The sequence below is a fragment of the Aulonocara sp. 'chitande type north' Nkhata Bay genome, linkage group LG4 (genome assembly GCF_057382095.1).
Source record: "Aulonocara sp. 'chitande type north' Nkhata Bay isolate Kocher_YH1m ecotype deep benthic linkage group LG4, A_spYH_male_GT1.1, whole genome shotgun sequence".
In the NCBI taxonomy this organism is placed as follows: domain Eukaryota; kingdom Metazoa; phylum Chordata; class Actinopteri; order Cichliformes; family Cichlidae; genus Aulonocara; species Aulonocara sp. 'chitande type north' Nkhata Bay.
Window position 1 is genome coordinate 11,637,594 of NC_141347.1, and position 17,469 is coordinate 11,655,062.

The 17,469-nt window shown below is 40.5% G+C and overlaps 2 protein-coding genes across 3 annotated transcripts in view; both read left to right on the forward strand.

Moving 5' to 3' along the window:
* LOC147332019 (microtubule-associated serine/threonine-protein kinase 1-like) overlaps window positions 1–7,567 on the forward strand; it is a 52,086-nt gene extending 44,519 nt beyond the window's left edge. For both annotated transcript variants that reach the window (XM_086288404.1, XM_086288405.1), the window contains exons 20-27: window positions 72–232; window positions 354–613; window positions 721–942; window positions 1,029–1,258; window positions 1,469–1,591; window positions 1,692–1,825; window positions 1,915–2,102; window positions 2,994–7,567. In XM_086288404.1, the coding sequence (XP_086144530.1) occupies window positions 72–232; window positions 354–613; window positions 721–942; window positions 1,029–1,258; window positions 1,469–1,591; window positions 1,692–1,825; window positions 1,915–2,102; window positions 2,994–4,594 (2,919 nt within the window). In that variant the 3' untranslated portion in view covers window positions 4,595–7,567. The remainder of the gene's footprint in view (window positions 1–71; window positions 233–353; window positions 614–720; window positions 943–1,028; window positions 1,259–1,468; window positions 1,592–1,691; window positions 1,826–1,914; window positions 2,103–2,993) is intronic.
* Window positions 7,568–7,680: 113 nt separating this feature from the next.
* LOC147332020 (cysteine protease atg4da-like) lies at window positions 7,681–17,449 on the forward strand. The gene is made up of 11 exons (XM_086288420.1): window positions 7,681–7,817; window positions 9,548–9,798; window positions 9,904–9,987; window positions 10,102–10,275; window positions 11,697–11,985; window positions 12,068–12,135; window positions 12,360–12,487; window positions 12,679–12,757; window positions 12,851–12,924; window positions 14,608–14,727; window positions 14,928–17,449. Exons 2-11 carry the CDS (start codon window positions 9,606–9,608, stop codon window positions 15,096–15,098), a joined length of 1,380 nt encoding a protein of 459 aa, XP_086144546.1. The 5' UTR covers window positions 7,681–7,817; window positions 9,548–9,605; the 3' UTR covers window positions 15,099–17,449.
* Window positions 17,450–17,469: the final 20 nt, after the last annotated feature.

Here is a 17,469-nt window from a genome sequence, read left to right on the forward strand (position 1 = left end):
TATTCATCAGTCTACATTCAAATCAATCAAAAGAACCCAAATATTTACTGTTATGCTGCACCGATGTGAAGGTATACAGCAGTATGGAGCATCTGTCTCAGCTGGAGCATAAACCCCATGGCGTGACTCTACGGGAGCACAAGGTCCCCAGGGAGGATCGCTTAGCCAAGAGAGAAAGCCTGGGAAGTGTCACCCTTCGAGATAAGAGCTGGAGGACTGGCTCACCGGAGATGTGAGTAAAAGCACAGTTAATAAAAAAAGTGCTATCTGTGTTTCCGTTTGTTTTTGATCTTCTACCTGGGTTCATTGGCATTGAAAGTTTATTTCAGAATATAATTGTCTTTGGTTTTCAGGAAGCGTTTATCCTGCTCAGAGTCCTCCTTCACTGAGAGTGATTCCAGCCCTCCGTCTGGGGCACGGAGGCGCTTCTCTGCTCTTATGGATTCTTACCGATTGGCCTCCCCTCTGGAGTTGGACTCTGAGCTGCCTGTCCCGGGCAGACAACCTCCAGTGAAGGCCAGGGGAACGTCTCTGGAAGGAGCCATGAGTACCATCTCTTCTCAAGGCGACCTGAGGGCATTCCTTAAAGAAAGTAATGGCTTTGCAGCTGCCGGTAAGAAAAATGAGGAACCATCTCATGACTTGAACAATTTCATTTGTCACCCCAAAACATGAAAACATATATTTCCTATCACCTTTCATGTCTCTGCCTTATTACAGACAAACTGTTGAGACCTGCTGATGCATCACTGCCCCTGCCAAGCAGTGCTACCATTCTGGGGCTCCCAGACCCACAGGGGACTTGTGGGGCCACCACAGACCTGGTGCTGCGAAGAGTTCGCCACCAGCAGCTCTCGGAAGGAGAAAAACGCAGCTCAAGACCAGGAACTAAAGTTATCAAATCTGCCTCTGCCACTGCTCTGTCTGTCATCATTCCAGCAGGTAAAGGCATTTCTTTTACTGCATTAACAAAGACATTTTAAAAAAATAGTGTTTAGAAATGAATCTTTTGTGCTTTCTCTCCTCAGTGGAACAACACGGTGCATCCCCTCTGGCGAGCCCCATGTCGCCCCGCTCCCTCTCGTCCAACCCTTCCTCTCGTGACTCATCCCCCAGCCGAGGCTACTCCCCGATGGTCAACATCCTGCATTCTCCCATTACCATCCACCGCTCTGGGAAGAAGTACGGCTTCACCCTCCGAGCTATCAGAGTCTACATGGGAGACAGCGATGTTTACAGCGTGCATCACATGGTCTGGGTGAGAGAGCAAAGCAAACAGGATGCAGAAATCTTGATTTCTCCCTTTAAAGCAATGCAGAAACAAATGTGATTATTACTATTTATTCGCATAGCGCCTTTAATGTGATTCTGCAGAACAGCCCATGCAGAGTACCATACAGTATCTGAAGGTAACTGGGCTAATATACTTAGTAGTCAAATCTGTGATGTTTTTTTGTTCCAATCACAGCATGTGGAAGATGGAGGTCCGGCTCAGGAGGCTGGACTTAGTGCTGGTGACCTCATCACTCATGTAAATGGAGAGTCAGTCCACGGTTTGGTCCATACAGAGGTAGTGGAGCTGATCCTGAAGGTAGGAGAGATCTATCCATCTAAAATAAAAACAATTTAAAAAACATCTATCTATATATTTATGTACTAATATAAATCATATAATTGTGCATTAACTGCAGAGTGGGAACAAGGTGACTATTACAACAACTCCTTTTGAAAACACCTCCATCAAAGTGGGTCCTGCCCGCAAGTCCAGCTATAAATGCAAGATGGCACGACGCATCAAGAGGACCGGAGCCAAGGACGGACAAGAGTGCGTCACTGCAGTATTCCAAGAAAACGTATCCCTCTGTCATTTAGATGATTTCACTCTAGTCATTCGGCTTTTTGTTCATCTTTCAGTAAGAAGCGCAGCTCCCTGTTCAGGAAAATTACCAAGCAGTCCAACCTGCTCCACACCAGCCGGAGCCTCTCGTCTTTAAATCGCTCCCTGTCGTCTGGAGACAGTCTCCCGGGCTCCCCCACCCACAGCCTCTCTGCCCGCTCGCCCACTCAGAGTTATCGTGGCGCTCTTGAATCCCCGCACCTGGGTTAGTATTTAAGGCGACCAGCACGTGTGCCTGTTATAATCTCGTTTAAAAGCAAAAAACAATTGGGGAGTAATGCGATGGAGGAAGATGCGTGTAATGTCTTTCCTGTGGAGTCCAGTGGGGAAGACTAAACATTAATCATTTCTCTATTAGTTATTGGGGAAGGAAATACTTTGAGTGTTTTTTGTTACTAACACTATATTTAGTTTAATTCATTTTTTGTGCTAGTTCACTAAAGCAGTTTCCTAATAATAATGAATTACAGTGGTCAAGTTAGAAGTAATGAATTCATTAACTAGCCTTTAAGCATCATTCTGAAACAGGATGTTTCTAATTTTAGAAATACCGCACAAATGACTAAAGGCTTAAAATACGCACTGAAGGACATATCTGGTCAAAAATGACTCCAATATTCACTGTGATATATAATCACAGTGTTACTGGAGGGCAGGGTAATGCCATAAAAGCATCTGGTAAGACATAATGTTTCTAAGATTAGGGCTGAGTACAATAATGTCATTTTATTTGAATTTAGAAGCAGGAAATTAGAGGTTGTGCAGGTCTTTAAGACATGCCTGTACTTTAACTAAACGATTTATATCATCTGGCTTAATGAATAGATAAAACTGGGTATAGAAATTAAAATGTATGGAGTGTTTTCTAGTAATATTGCCTAAGAGAAGCATATATAATGTTCAAAAGAAACTTTGTTTTGAGAAAAAAATAAGGTGAAAGAGCTGCGTTTAACATTGCAAGTATGTTTCATGTGTTTCATCACACTTATACTTTATATAATTTAGCCTACAACTCAAGACACATGAGTAGAAACACACACATATTCATTTTATTGTGTTGGGAAAAAAATATTCCAATATTCTTCTTTTTCCTCAGGTACATCATCCCAGAGCAGCTCCCCGGCCTCCAGCACCCCTAACTCACCTGCAACCACTCACCACATGAGACCCAGCTCCCTACATGGGCTGTCTCCCAAACTTCACCGGCAGTACCGCTCGGCTCGCTGCAAATCTGCTGGCAACATCCCATTGTCTCCCCTGGCTCACACCCCGTCCCCGACCACCTCCTCTCCTCCACCTCTCACTGGGCACACGGTAGGGAGCTCCAATACCACGCAGATGTTTCCTGCCAAGCTGCACTCCTCACCTCCTGTTGCCCGCCCACGTCCCAAGAGTGCGGAGCCACCCAGGTCCCCTTTGCTGCAGCGGGTGCAGTCTGCAGAGAAGCTAGGAGCACAGATTTTGCCTTCTTCATCATCATCATCGCCCTCTCCTCTGACAGGGGGGGTGTCATTACGCAAGCATAGCCTGGAGGTGACACACGGGGACTACAGGAGAGAGTCCTTCCACTGTGAGCACAGTCTACAAAGTCTGCTAGAGATGGAAGGAGAGAACGGACCCGCTCCCCCATCTCCTTCATCATCATCCTCCCCCTCTCCTCCTATGGGAGGGGAGGTTGGAGGCCTAAAGCCTGTGAGACGTCTGGGAAGGCAGGAATCGCCACTCAGCCGTGACACACTCTTAACAGCAAGAGAGAAAGAAGTCCAAATCACAGAGTCTGAGCTTGCTGGGTCACAAACTGAGAGTGCAGCTTCTAAAGCAGAGTCTAAGATGAGCGTCGTTGACACATGTAAAACGTTACTTCCTGCTGAGGTTGCAAAGAGTCATGGATGTGGAGCTGCAGTTGAAATCAAGTCCAGTGCTTCATCTTCAGAAGTTAAGCCTGGTTCTGGCATCAAAGCTCCAAGTTCAAGCCTTTCCGGTTCTGAGGCAGCAACTTTTAAGAGTAAACCCAGCGAAAAAATGTCTCCTTCAGGCACATCAAAGGGCCTGCTAAAGCAAGACTCCAAGCAGCAAAGTGCACAAACAGATAGTGGACCTGCAACAAAAGCTCAGGAGAAGACTGAGGAGAAGGCAAAAGGCCCTTTAGCTGCACACAAAGGGACCTTTCAGAAAGCACCTACAGAGCAGCTCAAGCAGCGTAAAGGTACAGACACGATAGAGAAAGGAGCAAGCTATAAAGCTAGTGATACCACCAAGCTCAAAGGACCTACACCTGTAATTCCAAACCAGGGTCAAGCCCACGCTGCAGCCAGATGCAAAGAGGAGAAGCCAACAAACAGAGGAGTCAAGGAGGAGAGGCAACACCTGGAGGTCCTGGAGGAGAACCCCATGTCGCCTCCCTCGAATGCAGCCTCACCCGCCTCGAGCAAGTCACGGCCCATGTCTCCAGGGGATAAAACCAGCTTCGTTACCCAGCTCACAAGCGTGGCCAAAACAGTCCTCGGGCCTATGAAGGGGGGATCACAAGAGGGAGGCAAGGTAAAAGACATATCCAAGTCTGGCGAGGAGAAGCGGGGAAGCGCTGCAGGAAAAGGAGAAGCTTCGTCTGGCAGTCTCCGCCAGGGGGCTCAGACAGCAGCCAGCACTATCCAATCTGATAAAGGAAACATTCGCAGCTCTAAGCATCACTCGTGATAAGAGCTTCAGAGGGAGTGTGATTGTCCCATGCAATGCCTTTTTAACTGTAGCATCAAGCTAACATATCATGAATTTACACGAAATGTAAATGGAGAGACATGCTGAAAAAAAGACCAAAAAAGATGACAGAACAAAGTTGCATCAGCTGACTCCTGCTGGAAAACATGTGCACATGGTGTCCTAATGTAGACCTGTGTATGTACTGTATGTTCATCACATTATGTTGTATATAGTACAAACAAATGCATATGTCTGAATGCATGTCTAACACTGTACATGGGAAATGAAAGAATATTTAAAAAAAATTAAAATTATACAGCAGACCTTAAGGTAGAGAACACTGTGAACAACTTTTCAACTGAACACAGCCACATGCGCAGACAGGTCGGAGTCTGTTATCCTTGTATGGGGGTCCAGTAGTGCCAAAATTATGTTCACGTGTTTGCCGTGTGTGTCGATTTGACATGTGACTAAATATTTTTTATGTCGTTTCAAAGACTTAACTCGTAGCAGAAAGAAAAAACTGTGAAAGACAGAATTGATTTTTTAAATGCTCTTATGTAATAGCATTTTTATTGTGAGTCAGCTCCACAATATGTTGAAGATTACTTTCTGTTATGGATCTCAGGCTCTGGAACAATCTGTGTAAGGTCCTTCCAAACAGCTGATAATTTTAAATAACTTTTAGAGACCCAACAAATTGTGTTTGCTTTTAGTCAAATTTGAGGCGTTACATAGTTTTTGTCAAGTCTCCTGTGAAAAATTTCTTACTGCTTGTTTACTCGGTTGCTGTTTGTTTCTATTTGTGAATTTTGATCAATTTATTTTTTACACTTGGGTTTACATTTCATGTTATTTATTTATTTATTTTAAATTAATTTTGCCTTTCATTTATGCTTTTCTTTTAATATTTAAACAGTTTTTAAACATCTCCTATTTCTTTGCTTTTAGAAACTCTTGGGTTTATTTTGCAGTTTGCTTTAGGTCATTATCCAGCTGCACCGTGAAGAGCTGTCTGATCAGTTTTGCAGTGTTTGTCTGAAACCGAGCCGAAAGCATGTTCCTGTACACTTCACTAAATGCATCCTGCTGCTTCTTTCAACGGTCACATCATCAATAAACACTAGTGCCTCAGTTCCACTGACAGCTAAACATGTCCATGCCATAACACTGCCTCCACCATGTTTGACGGATGATGCGGTGTGCTTCAGATCAGAAGCTGTTTCTCTTTCTCTCCTTATTTTTCTTTATTGATTATTCTGATCCTTCTGTATTTCATATTTGTAGGCTTTGACAACCTTCACAAAAGGGTTCCTAGAAAAGAAATCTGCAATCATTCACTTCACTTGTGTTTGAAAATGTCCCAAAAGCTTATGGAGCTAACTGTATGCTGGTTTCTACGTTTTGTATTTCTGCCCTGGACTGTTTCAAACATAACTTGACATGTTAAGCAGACATAAGCAGTGAGCATGTGAACATAATTTTGGCACACATGCCTCATTTAAATGGGCATTACATTACATCGGCTATATCATTTAGTTCAGTATGACACGAACTGTATTTTCTTTAGTCTTTAGTTACTAAAAGGGATCAGACACAGAAAGGTTTTTCATATGTCGTGCACTGGGGGGTCAAACAATCCTGAACTCTGGACCAAGATACTGGAATGGGGATCAGCTTGTTTGTTCCAGATGTGTTTAAGGGCTGGATTTTGAGACACTGGTGAGGTGATCTTGCACTGGGACGCTATGCAATGTGTTAATGATGTGAGTTTTTCTCTGTGTGTGTCCTCAATATTACATTTACATTGTGCTCTAGATGAGAAAAAATAAGGGGAAAGGGTTGCAATAAGTCAAGCATTTGGTTTAAATAGCTGTCTCTGCTAGTCATAGTGAAATGTGCAATTACATATTTTAACCTATTAAGTGAATATATAAGTGTGGTATGGAGATAAAGTGGAGACAGAAGCGTAATGAAAGTACAACTTAGAGGAGATTTTGCGGTTTCACTCGCTCTTTGTTATTTATGCAGAAGTACAGTTTATAGTGTAATAGGTGTGAAGGAAAGTGCCAGTGTTTTCATTTAGGGATAATGTGATGTTTTTGTTGGTTTTTGTACTTAAATGTGTAACAATATGCAATCCAAAAGTGCCCAGTTCCATAAAACTGAGCATCCTCGTCAGTGAAACCGTAGTAGGTTGTACACAGGAGTAGATCTGTCAAGAGGATTTTAGTGTTAAGGTGATGTTTATTGTTGTGTGTTCAAGTGATCTTGATAGATTCTGGACTCCAGGTCCAAGACCTGGTTTAGACTGCCACCTTGTGGATGAACTAACTTGACACCAGAGGACCTGAGGTACACAAAAAAACTAGTGAACATTTAATGAGCAGTCTATCTTCTGCCTGTGGATCTTTCTAACCCACACATTATAGTTCTGATTGATTAATGATGAACATCTTTGAATCAGATTTATATGACGTTTAGATGTTTAGACATTAAACAGTGGTGGTTTATGTGTGATGTGAGGAAAAAAATGCACTTTATGTTGTGTCAAACTTTTTATTTTTTCTTATATTTTTTTCTATTTGTTGTATTTAGTAACTTTGTATTTATTTCAAATTCTGATTTACTACTAATATTAGTTCATGTTCTGACGCTGATTACGCTTAGAATGAGAAATTTACCAAATCTATGTGGCTAGCCCATCCTGTGCAGTTTTGACTAGTCTTTCTGTTAAGTCGGAAGCTGTGATGTTGCTGTCACATCTATTTTTGTCCAAGTGTTAGGCGTGTTTACGAGAACTTTGCTTTCTCAGACTATTGTTGTCCATTACATTGTTACATACCTAATAGCCACTGTCGTAAAAAAACAATGCAAAAACAAACAAACTAAAAAAAAATAAAATAAATAAAATAAAAAAGCCTATAGTGCAGAATAAAATGCAAAAAATACTTCCTTTGTCTCACTTTTTGAGTCTAACATGAACGTCCGCCCTGAGAGTCGGGTCTCACTGTTATTGGTCCTCCGTTGGCCAATCACAGGAGTGACAACACGTGACCTGTATAAACAGGAAGTGAGCGCAACTTCACTTGACTGCTGCTGTTCGAAGACCGAGCAAAACTGAGCCCAACAAAACGAAAACAGACCGGCACACTTCATTCACATTTGTTCACGGACTCATTCTTATCACCGGAGGTAGAATGACACTACCGAAATGATGGTAAAATGTATTTTTTTATATGTTAATTCGCTTAATTTTGTTTGACAGAGGTGTCACTGGTGTATTCACACAGCGCTGTAGTTTACTGTAAACTAGTTTGATTCCGTGCCACTCGCCTATGGAAGGTAACGTTACAATTTAAGTATTCGAACTTAAAGACTTAATGCTTCTTTAAAATTAAAAAACAAAACACGTGAGCACACCATAATAAGCTGTTCAGTATTAAACCAGTTTCCCAAGCTTTACCGGACTTCTGAAATATTTCAATTGTGAGACGTTTGAACTGAACGACCGAAGAGAGAGACTACTAACTAAAACTCGTAGATCATGGTTAAACTTTTACATCATGCGGGCCAAATACAGCTCACTTTGACCTTAAGTGGGCCAGACCAGTGAAACTTCCCTTTCTCTGAGTGCAAAGACATTTAACTAGACATTTAATCCCCGAGATGCCCATGATTTAAGAAAAAAAGGTGCAATTTAACAGGATGTATGTCTCAGTTGTTTTGTTCATTTACAGAAAATACAAAACACAAAAAAACAAGACATCTATAGTAGATACTGAAAAACGGTATATTTTCTCTTATTTAATTGTTTGCTTAACTACTTTGGTATAGCATGAAAGGCATTGTGGGGGAGCGGGGTGTCTTTTGTCAGTAATATCAAACGTAAAACTCATGAAAATACAATTAAAAGTCCAAAATCCATGCACTTTTTCACATTGTTCAAAGGTGTCCAGTTACCTGGACTGGAGCCTCTTGTGGGTTGATTCTGGCCCCTGGGCCTTATGTTTGATGTCCCTTTTTTAAATGGTTCCGTTTGAAACTAACTGTGAAATACACACATTCAACTGAAATATAGAAGGTTAAGAGGTCAAAATAATTACCCTTTTTTCAGTTGAGCATTGTGTTGTTTCCTTTCCTACATCATTTTTATCTCAAGTTTTATCTTGTTCCCCATCTAAGGAGGCCCTTAGCCTGAACTGGAGAGGCACAAAACTAAGCTACTGATCTGTTTATGAAGTTCTGCTAACAGCAGCAACTCGGTCTCATCAACTCATTGATTAACAAATTAACATTAGTATTAACAAACTCATACAGCCAGTTCCACGGACATAGATTAAGCCTACTCCCAGAGTAAAAGAAAAATCAAGGATGATCTCCACTGAGGGGGGAAAAATAAGCTTTTAGTGTAAGGCTAGGCTGGAAAACTGACCCATGATTCAGAACATGAAAATATATCAGTCACTGTGTCAATTTGTGAACAGTACAAGCACATTTGTTTCTGATAATTTACTTCATTTTGCTTGTTGTGCAGATTTTTACACTGTTGTCTTGGGACTTTTACACTGTTTACTCATCTAGCCGCACAAATTGCATGAACATGTAAATGCAGCACTTTGCCAAAAATCCGTTTTCTAAAATTTCAGAGTTAGTGGCCAAATGTTAGTTAAAATAAGAAACCAGCAAGTCTCCTGCTGCAGTTAAATAGGCATATCTGAAATTCCTTGAGTCACAGGGTGCCGTCACGTGCTTCGTGCTTTCTTTTTCCTTACTGACATGGATCATTAATGGCTTTGCTGAGTGTAACATTAGCTTCTGAGATCTGCTAGTAGAGTTTGTGTGTCGCAAGAATGCATCCTATAATTATTGCACATGGGTGCATCATCCATGGCTGATTGCGTCATATGTATGTAACTGGGCTATTATTATTTTTTTCTTTGTGTGTAGGCTGCTGTGATGATAATGAGCAATTCTTCTTGCTCCATCGTGGTCATCTCTACATGTTATGAAGCCTAGCACCTCCTCTGCTCAGTTTGTGGGTCAGTCTACTGCTGATGACCTCATGGATGATTGGGTCTTTTTCTCTACTGAATCAGCTGTTTCCCAGGGCCTAGAAGACAGCAGGGATGACCAGGAGGCAGAGGACAAAGGCAGATTCAAAGACAAGTTGGTCTCAGCATGGAACAGCGTCAAATATGGTCAGTTCTTTTTCTGTCAGAGACTGAAAATAAGTGATGTGGTGAGCAGACCTGCTTGTCCTCTTTATTTTTTGAAAGTAAACAGTTACCGTTTTTCCCTTTCAGGCTGGACCTTGAAGCAAAAATCTAAATTTAGCAAGCGCTCTCCTGTGTTCATGCTGGGGAAATCCTATGAGCTCAAAGATGAAGGTGAGGCATTTTGTAGGAGTAGAGCATTTGTCCCGCGTAAACCCTGAAACGATCTGTCATGTGACTGTAAAAGCAAAGGAGAAAATTGTAATTGCGCCTCTGTAATTGTTGCAGTAGATCAACAGCATTTCCGTTGGTGCTTTGCATCGCTCCTGTGGTTTACATACAGACGAGGTTTCCGTCCGCTCCCCGGCTCCTCTCTGACCACCGACAGCGGTTGGGGTTGTGTTCTACGCTCCAGCCAGATGCTGCTGGCACAGGGCCTGCTACTGCATCTGATGTCACCAGGTGATTACACACTGTCCTGCTACAGTATCACATAGTCTGATCAACAAGTGAAAAGACATCCAGAGATTATTTTCATTTTCATTCAAACAGACTGGCTTTACTTGCAGTCAATATTTCTCTGAAATCTAAAGTCAGGTACACTAAACAGTGGGTTCCTCCTTTTTAGGCCTTTTATTGCTGTTTTCAGTTGTTCCTCAATCTGGGGTCTTTGTGCCTTCACTTCTGTCTTTGGCAGGTAAAATTCAGCTCGATTGAGTTGCTCAGATGATCGACTCAGCCATTGTTGAGTATTTTATGTCTTTGCCTTTAAACGTTTCTAAAGTATTTTTAACAGTGTGTTTTAGGTCATTGTCCATCTGTGCTATTTAGAAACACTGTCCAGTCAGCTTTGCTGCAGTTGGCTGAATCTGGGAAGAAAGTTTAGCTCTATGCACTTCAGATTTCATCCAGATGCATCTGTCTTCCGTGATCACCCATAAACACTAGTGATCCAGCATCAGTGGAAGCCAAGCATGCAAAACATCATGCTGACTGCTCTGTGGTTTACAAAAGGATGTTGTGTGATTCGGATTACGAGTCTAATTTTAGTCTCATTTCTCCAAAACATGAAGAATCAGTTCATTCATGGCTGCCTCCTGCAGAAAGTTCTTTACTTGGCTGTGTGGCCTAAAGAAGTTTTGCTTTGTCCTGAAATGATGCTCCATCATTTTTGCTTCTTTTTTAATGCTAGGAAAGTTGTACTTATGTATTTCGTCACGATGTAAATGTTGATTTGATTCATACTATTTGTGCGGTCTTTCTGGTTCATTTGTTTTTGGATGGACTGTTTGCTTAACTTGCACTGGAATCTCCTTTGACTGTTTAGTATGTTGGGGTTCACAGTTTTAGCAGCTTTCATGCCATGATGGGAATCACCTGCTGACATTAATCTACTAAACTGGTAAAGCACCATGACGCAGCCTTAGATTTAATTGTCCAGTTACATTTGAGCACCTGCAAATGGGAAACGGTGCATAAAAGTGACGGCAATTCCTCTGAAATAAATGATATACGCTTATTTCACAGTTTAACTCTGTTCTACTATAGTGAGCTATAGGAAATTAAACAAAGTTGCCTGTGTACACAACGAGCTATTTTTCATTTGCCCCATCTTTAGAAGTTGTTACAGAATTTTAAATCGCATCAAATTAAACACAACAAATAATGAACATACAGTAGGTAGAATGGTATATAGCTCAATAACATTTTACAGTATGGCAAAACAAATATCTTAAGAAAAAAACTCATCTGAAAAAAAAATCATTTTGCCACAGATGAGAACAGTGGAAAACTGCATTTTACTTCTCAGTGAAACAAATATACAAACTCTTCAATAACGACTGTCTTTTTTTTTTTTTTTTTTTTTTTTTTTTTTTTTTAAGGTTGCACCTGGTCTGGGAACCAACGTGTTGTCAAAGATGACATGGACCTGATGCACTCTGTGAACGATGGATTTAGTTCGAGTGAAAGGGAAAGCAAGAGAAGTCGACATTTGAGCTGGGGGTCCATCCTGGATAGACCCGTGGGGAGTACACACAGAAGGATTTTACGCTGGTTTGCAGACAACCCCACAGCTCCCTTTGGCATACATCGGCTTGTAGAACTGGGCAAAAGCTCAGGGAAGAAGGCTGGGGACTGGTATGGTCCGTCCATTGCGGCACATATCCTCCGGTGAGACTTAAATTGATGATGCAAGAGAGCAGCCGAACTAAAAAGTTTATCGTCTCTAACAGTGAAGGTCATTCTGTTTCAGGAAAGCTGTGGAAGCTGCAGTAGTGGACCTTCCCAATCTAGTTGTGTATGTAGCACAAGATTGCACCAGTGAGTGTTATCTTTATAGTGTTTGCAACACAACATATTTTATTTTTTAAGAAGAGGAGATTGTGGATAAACTCTTTTAAAAAAAGTTGATTCTTTTTTTTTTTTTTTTTTTTTTTTAAAGAAAATGTGGGTTTTTGTTGTTTGTTTTTTAAGAGCTTAAATTGGTGTTGAAAAGATTCAATGAGTCAAATGGACTTTAGATGTCTCTTTCCTTCTTTGTTCAGTCTACCTGCAGGATGTGAGGAAGTTGTGCGAACGGCCTCTCCCTCAGCACTGGAAATCTGTCCTCATCCTGGTTCCTGTGCGTCTTGGCGGGCAAGATCTCAATCCGTCCTACATCACCAGTGTCAAAGTACAGAACCAGTATTTTTACGTAATGTAATCTGGGTGCCTTACTGAACTTAGAGATATGTCTCTAAGGCTTTTGTTTGTGAATATTTTCAGGGAGGGGGGGGTTTGTTTTTGTTTTGTTTTTTTGTTTTTTTTAAGGAAAACTGGATCTCTGAATGGAAAAATTCAGCCATTCCTTTTGTCTTTCAACAGAAACTCTTGATGTTGGAGTGCTGCATCGGGATCATTGGCGGCAAACCAAAGCACTCTTTGTTCTTTGTTGGCTTCCAGGGTAAGCCGAGTAAATTGTGTGTTATGATTGTGTTGAGCCATTTCATGTCCGTCCTTACATTTTCTTTCTTCCTCTGGCACGTTTGTACATAAGATGACCATCTGCTGTACTTGGACCCTCACTACTGTCAGCCCACAGTGGATGTAACAAATAACTTTCCCTTGGAGGTATGAGCAACCATTTCTCTTCTTCTTTCTGGCTTTCTGTTTTGTTTCCTCTTGTGATCACTTTTAAGTAAGGTGAGACATGCCACCACAGCTCTAAAGTACCTCTTTTCCACTGACTCAGGCCTCTGCTTGTGCCAAAGTCAAATGGATTCGAAACATTTCTGTTGAAAAATAAATAAAAGTTGTGTTTCAGATTACTTTGCTATGTATTGTTTGCCTGTGGAACTTTTCAAAATCTAGGCTGGTTTTTAAAAGGGTAACAAGTAGAACTGGCTCAGCAACTTTGCAGAACACCAGGTGTAAGATGAACCCTCAAATTACTCCTTCATCAGTATCACTGCGTGTTCCTTATAGGTCATTTGAATTAATTTTAACCCGGAACACTGTATGAAATATTTTTTAAATGTATATGTCTTTGAATAAAAACCATTCAATTATGACTTTTTAGAGGTTTTTCCATAGTAGTTGTTCATATGTTTACCTGGCAAGCAAAATATTGCACTTTTAATTCCAGTCAGAGACACAAATACCTTCGGGGATTTGTCAGGTAAAAACCCAACATGTGGCGCTACTTGCTGTAGCGACCCATTGTGACAAGGGCGAATCTAAAACTAGCACTTAGATGCTGAGCTTTTAGTGAGCAAGGACTAAAAGTGAGTAAAAATAAAAGCACGAAGATGGACAACAGGGATGAGGTTGGGTTCAAGTCGGTGTTCGCAGACTGAAAGGCATGCCACCTTGGGGTTATAACGACGCAGTGATGTTAAATATTCTTTTTCTTTTAATTAATGCAATATACAAACACTTCAGGGCTCTTGAAGAGAAGAAGAGCCATACCCTGGTGTTGAGACAAGAAATGGACGACTAAATAAACGATAATAAAACAGAAGCACATGTGAGTCCATCAAAGAAATCTAGAAAATATTTTGAGAACTTTCTTCCGTCCACTTGAACTTTGCGTGTTTTGATTTATGCAAAAAATATTGTGCTTGCATAAATCAGATTAATTACCAGTCCAGTTACCCCAGTTTTCACTCACATACTCATAGTGAGCAAACGTATTATTCCGAGTGAAGCCAGTTTTAAAAATCATTCCAAAATTCATATTCAATGTTTTACATTGAAAGAAGAAAACATGTTCCACAATTTCTGTCTTCATAACACTGGATAAGACTGATATATCTATACCCTTTTTAAAAATTAAAAAAATGTAATTTTATTGTATTTTTTGCATCACACTCGCTATATAGATCATATTTGCTTTTCAGTTTACCCGGGTTGTACTTTGTTGACAAAAAGTTTATTATTAACTTGTTAGAGTCGGATATCTTTCAGTCAGTGGCCTCGATTCTGACACAATCAGAATCGGTTGAATTCTTTTAACTTTCTTCCATATCTTGGGCCATGCTGGGTTGGCGCTTAACCGTTTCTCTTCTCCTTTTAGTTAACGTCTCTACTTACATCCTTGCTAGCATGTTTTCATGCACTCTCGGTATATGGACTGGATGCCCATTTTGTCTATGAAGTAATGACTTCTGTTAAAACCTGGCAGCTGCAGTAGCACCACATGGTGTACAAATATCCACGTGTTTGTTGAATCGTCAGTGTGAGACGTTTTGAGGTTTCTCCTCTGAGCCTAATGAGATTTTTGTGTGATCCCATTTCTGTCCCCACTGCTTGCAGTCGTTTCACTGTAAGAATCCCAGGAAAATGCCTTTCTCTCGCATGGACCCCAGCTGCACCATCGGATTTTATGCAAAAGGACAAATGGAGTTTGAGTCGTTGTGCGCAAGTGTTAATGAGGTATGTGCATGGATCATTTGGGCTTCTGTTCCAGGAGCCTTTTATTACATGAAATATAATTTGTGTTAGACCTGATCTAAATTTGTTTTGTCCTTTTTTTTACAAAACAAAAAAATGATCAAGTTAATTTGAAGGAATTATTCTACTCTCCACTGACTGCTTATTGTTATTAGTTCTAGTTCACCTTCTGTCTCCCACAGGCTGTGTCAGCATCTGCAGAGACATATCCCATGTTTATATTTGAAGAAGGAAAAACACGGGAGGAAGCGAGAGCAAACACGCCCACGCACAGCGTCACCTTCCTACAGAGGAAGACCCAACTGGGAAGAGTCGATACAAACAACAGCATGGATGAGTTTGTTCTATTGTAAACATAAAAAGATCATCTCTGCCCTGATGGAGGTCCTTCACTGAATTTTCAACATAGCATTTTGCACCTTTTGGAAATTACTGAGCATAAGAACATTGTCCTCATCATTCACACACAGTGAGGTAGATGGACTCCTAAGTAGTTTCATGGGAAGTGTTTATGCATCAGTACTGAGAATTTTATATTTTATTGCAGTTTGTATTTATTTTTTTTATGTTTTAGAGGTAAATGCTTTAATAATTTCATCAACTCTCGTCATTCTAATTGACTTGAGATTGGCCAAATATCCATGAGGTCATGGCCCTGTGTGCTACACTTCAAGTCGACTGTGATTGATTTCGCACAAGTGAATAGATTAATTTTTTCTTGAATGGGTTTTAAAAAGTTACTCTCACTGGAAAATGACGATTTACTGAAAATGTTACAGGTTGGCTGGTTTTTTGCTGTCTAAATAAACAGATTAGGAATGACAAAATTAATTTATGAAAAAGAAATAAGTATTCACTGTAGTGCACTCTTACTTTAACTACTGCATTTCCTGTTGGTACTGACCTTATGAAAACATCAGGCTTGATTGAGAAGAGGAGCGAGAACAAAAAAAAAAAAGATTGCCATGAAAGAATAATTGTTTTCAGTCTCAGTGATGATTATATAGTTCAGTTCACAACGATGGTCAACTCATGGAGCTTTAAAATGTAATATATTACCCCACAATAAGAGAGACCTACAATGATATGACCATCCTTGATAAGCAACTGGTTAGTGATGGTACGGAGGTAAAACTCCCCTTTAACAGGAAGAAGCTTCCCACAGAACCAGGATCATCTTGGGGCAGCCATCTGAAACAACCATGTTTGGTCAGGGGGAAGAGAGTGTTTTGGTCAAAAGGAGGAAAAAATGTCTGCATGTCAGGATGTATCTGATTAATGTGTTTTTGTCCCCCTCATCTTTTCTAAGCAGCCATGGTGACAATGTTGACTCAGTCCCTTGCATGTAATACAATACAAACGGTACTAAAGTTCAGGTAGTAATGGTTGCTCAGAATCCTTGCTGTTTTTCAGTTTGCTTCCCCTGTATGTGATAACCCAGGTCATCAGTCTTCCGGAGGGGGCCTCCAGTTCCCTCAGGTGGCACCTTTACTAGCCACAAATTTCCATTTCAGTCTGTCCTGGAAGGTCTCAGGAGAGCAGAGCATACCTGTGCTGCCTTCTCCAAGAACTTGGAGAAAAACCTAGCCAACACATTGATTCTGTCCTTCAGTAAAAAGGAGCATGTGTTGATGTGAACGTAGGCCATTTCTTGGTTCAGCTTCAACTGCACCCCAATGAGTGCATGAGGCTTAAAATAAAATAAAACACTTTTGTATTGATTATGTTATAGTTGAAATAATGGATATTTATGGATTCTGATGCAGTCTTCTCTTCCTTTACAGTGACTGCATGGATGTTTGACAAAAAGACAAGTTATATTTGGGTATAGTTTGTACAGCTGCAAAGAGTGAAACTACACCAAAGTGGGGGAGTTAAAACAGAGCGGTAACCTCAAGATCCCTGTAAAACCTACCACGTGGTTAGCTCTAGTCTTTTTGGCCAACCAGTGAGACTCATCCCTCAGAAGTCCAACCTGACTTTGGGTGTTTCCCTTTTACTACCATACCGAGCACCTTAGCATGGGATTGTGTCCAATCCAGCTTAAGGACACAGTCATGACCTCATGTTCCTTAAGTTCCTCAGTCACATGTCAGCTAGGTTCCACCATGTGACAGTAAATATTCTTCTTGATTATGCTAAAAAGATTGATGAGCAGTTGAAATATTTTTAAGCTCATAAGTATGATTTAGAATAATGACAACAAATAATATTAAGGTAAATTAAAAGTAGATGGTCCCTACATAAAGCAGAAGAGCATGGTCGTGCTTTATCTAAATAATGTATGGTATATTCAAATTATTTAGAGTACAACTATTTTATTCATCTTAATATATAGTTTGACCCAATACAATTGTCTTTACAGCATTTTAGAGGTTCACATGCCTTTGTTTTCTTTGTTTCATATTATAGTAGGGTTACAGTGTGTCTTTACGTGTATCTTTTTTAAGTATTTCCTTTCGTAGCGTAAACGGCAAACCAATCATTAATAATGTGTCTTAAATGCTGATCAACAACAAGCATTGGCCAAAAGGTTAGAAAGATATATTATTATTAAATACAAACAAAGCAATAATGACATGAAAGAAAAGTGCACTCGACACCGTTTTCGTGCCACATTTTATTTAATTGTGGTTTCTCAAGCGTACTAAGAGCATTTGCGTACTTTCACGTTGATACGTGTTGGGTTAAATCATATTTCAATATACTCGTCCATAATACAGT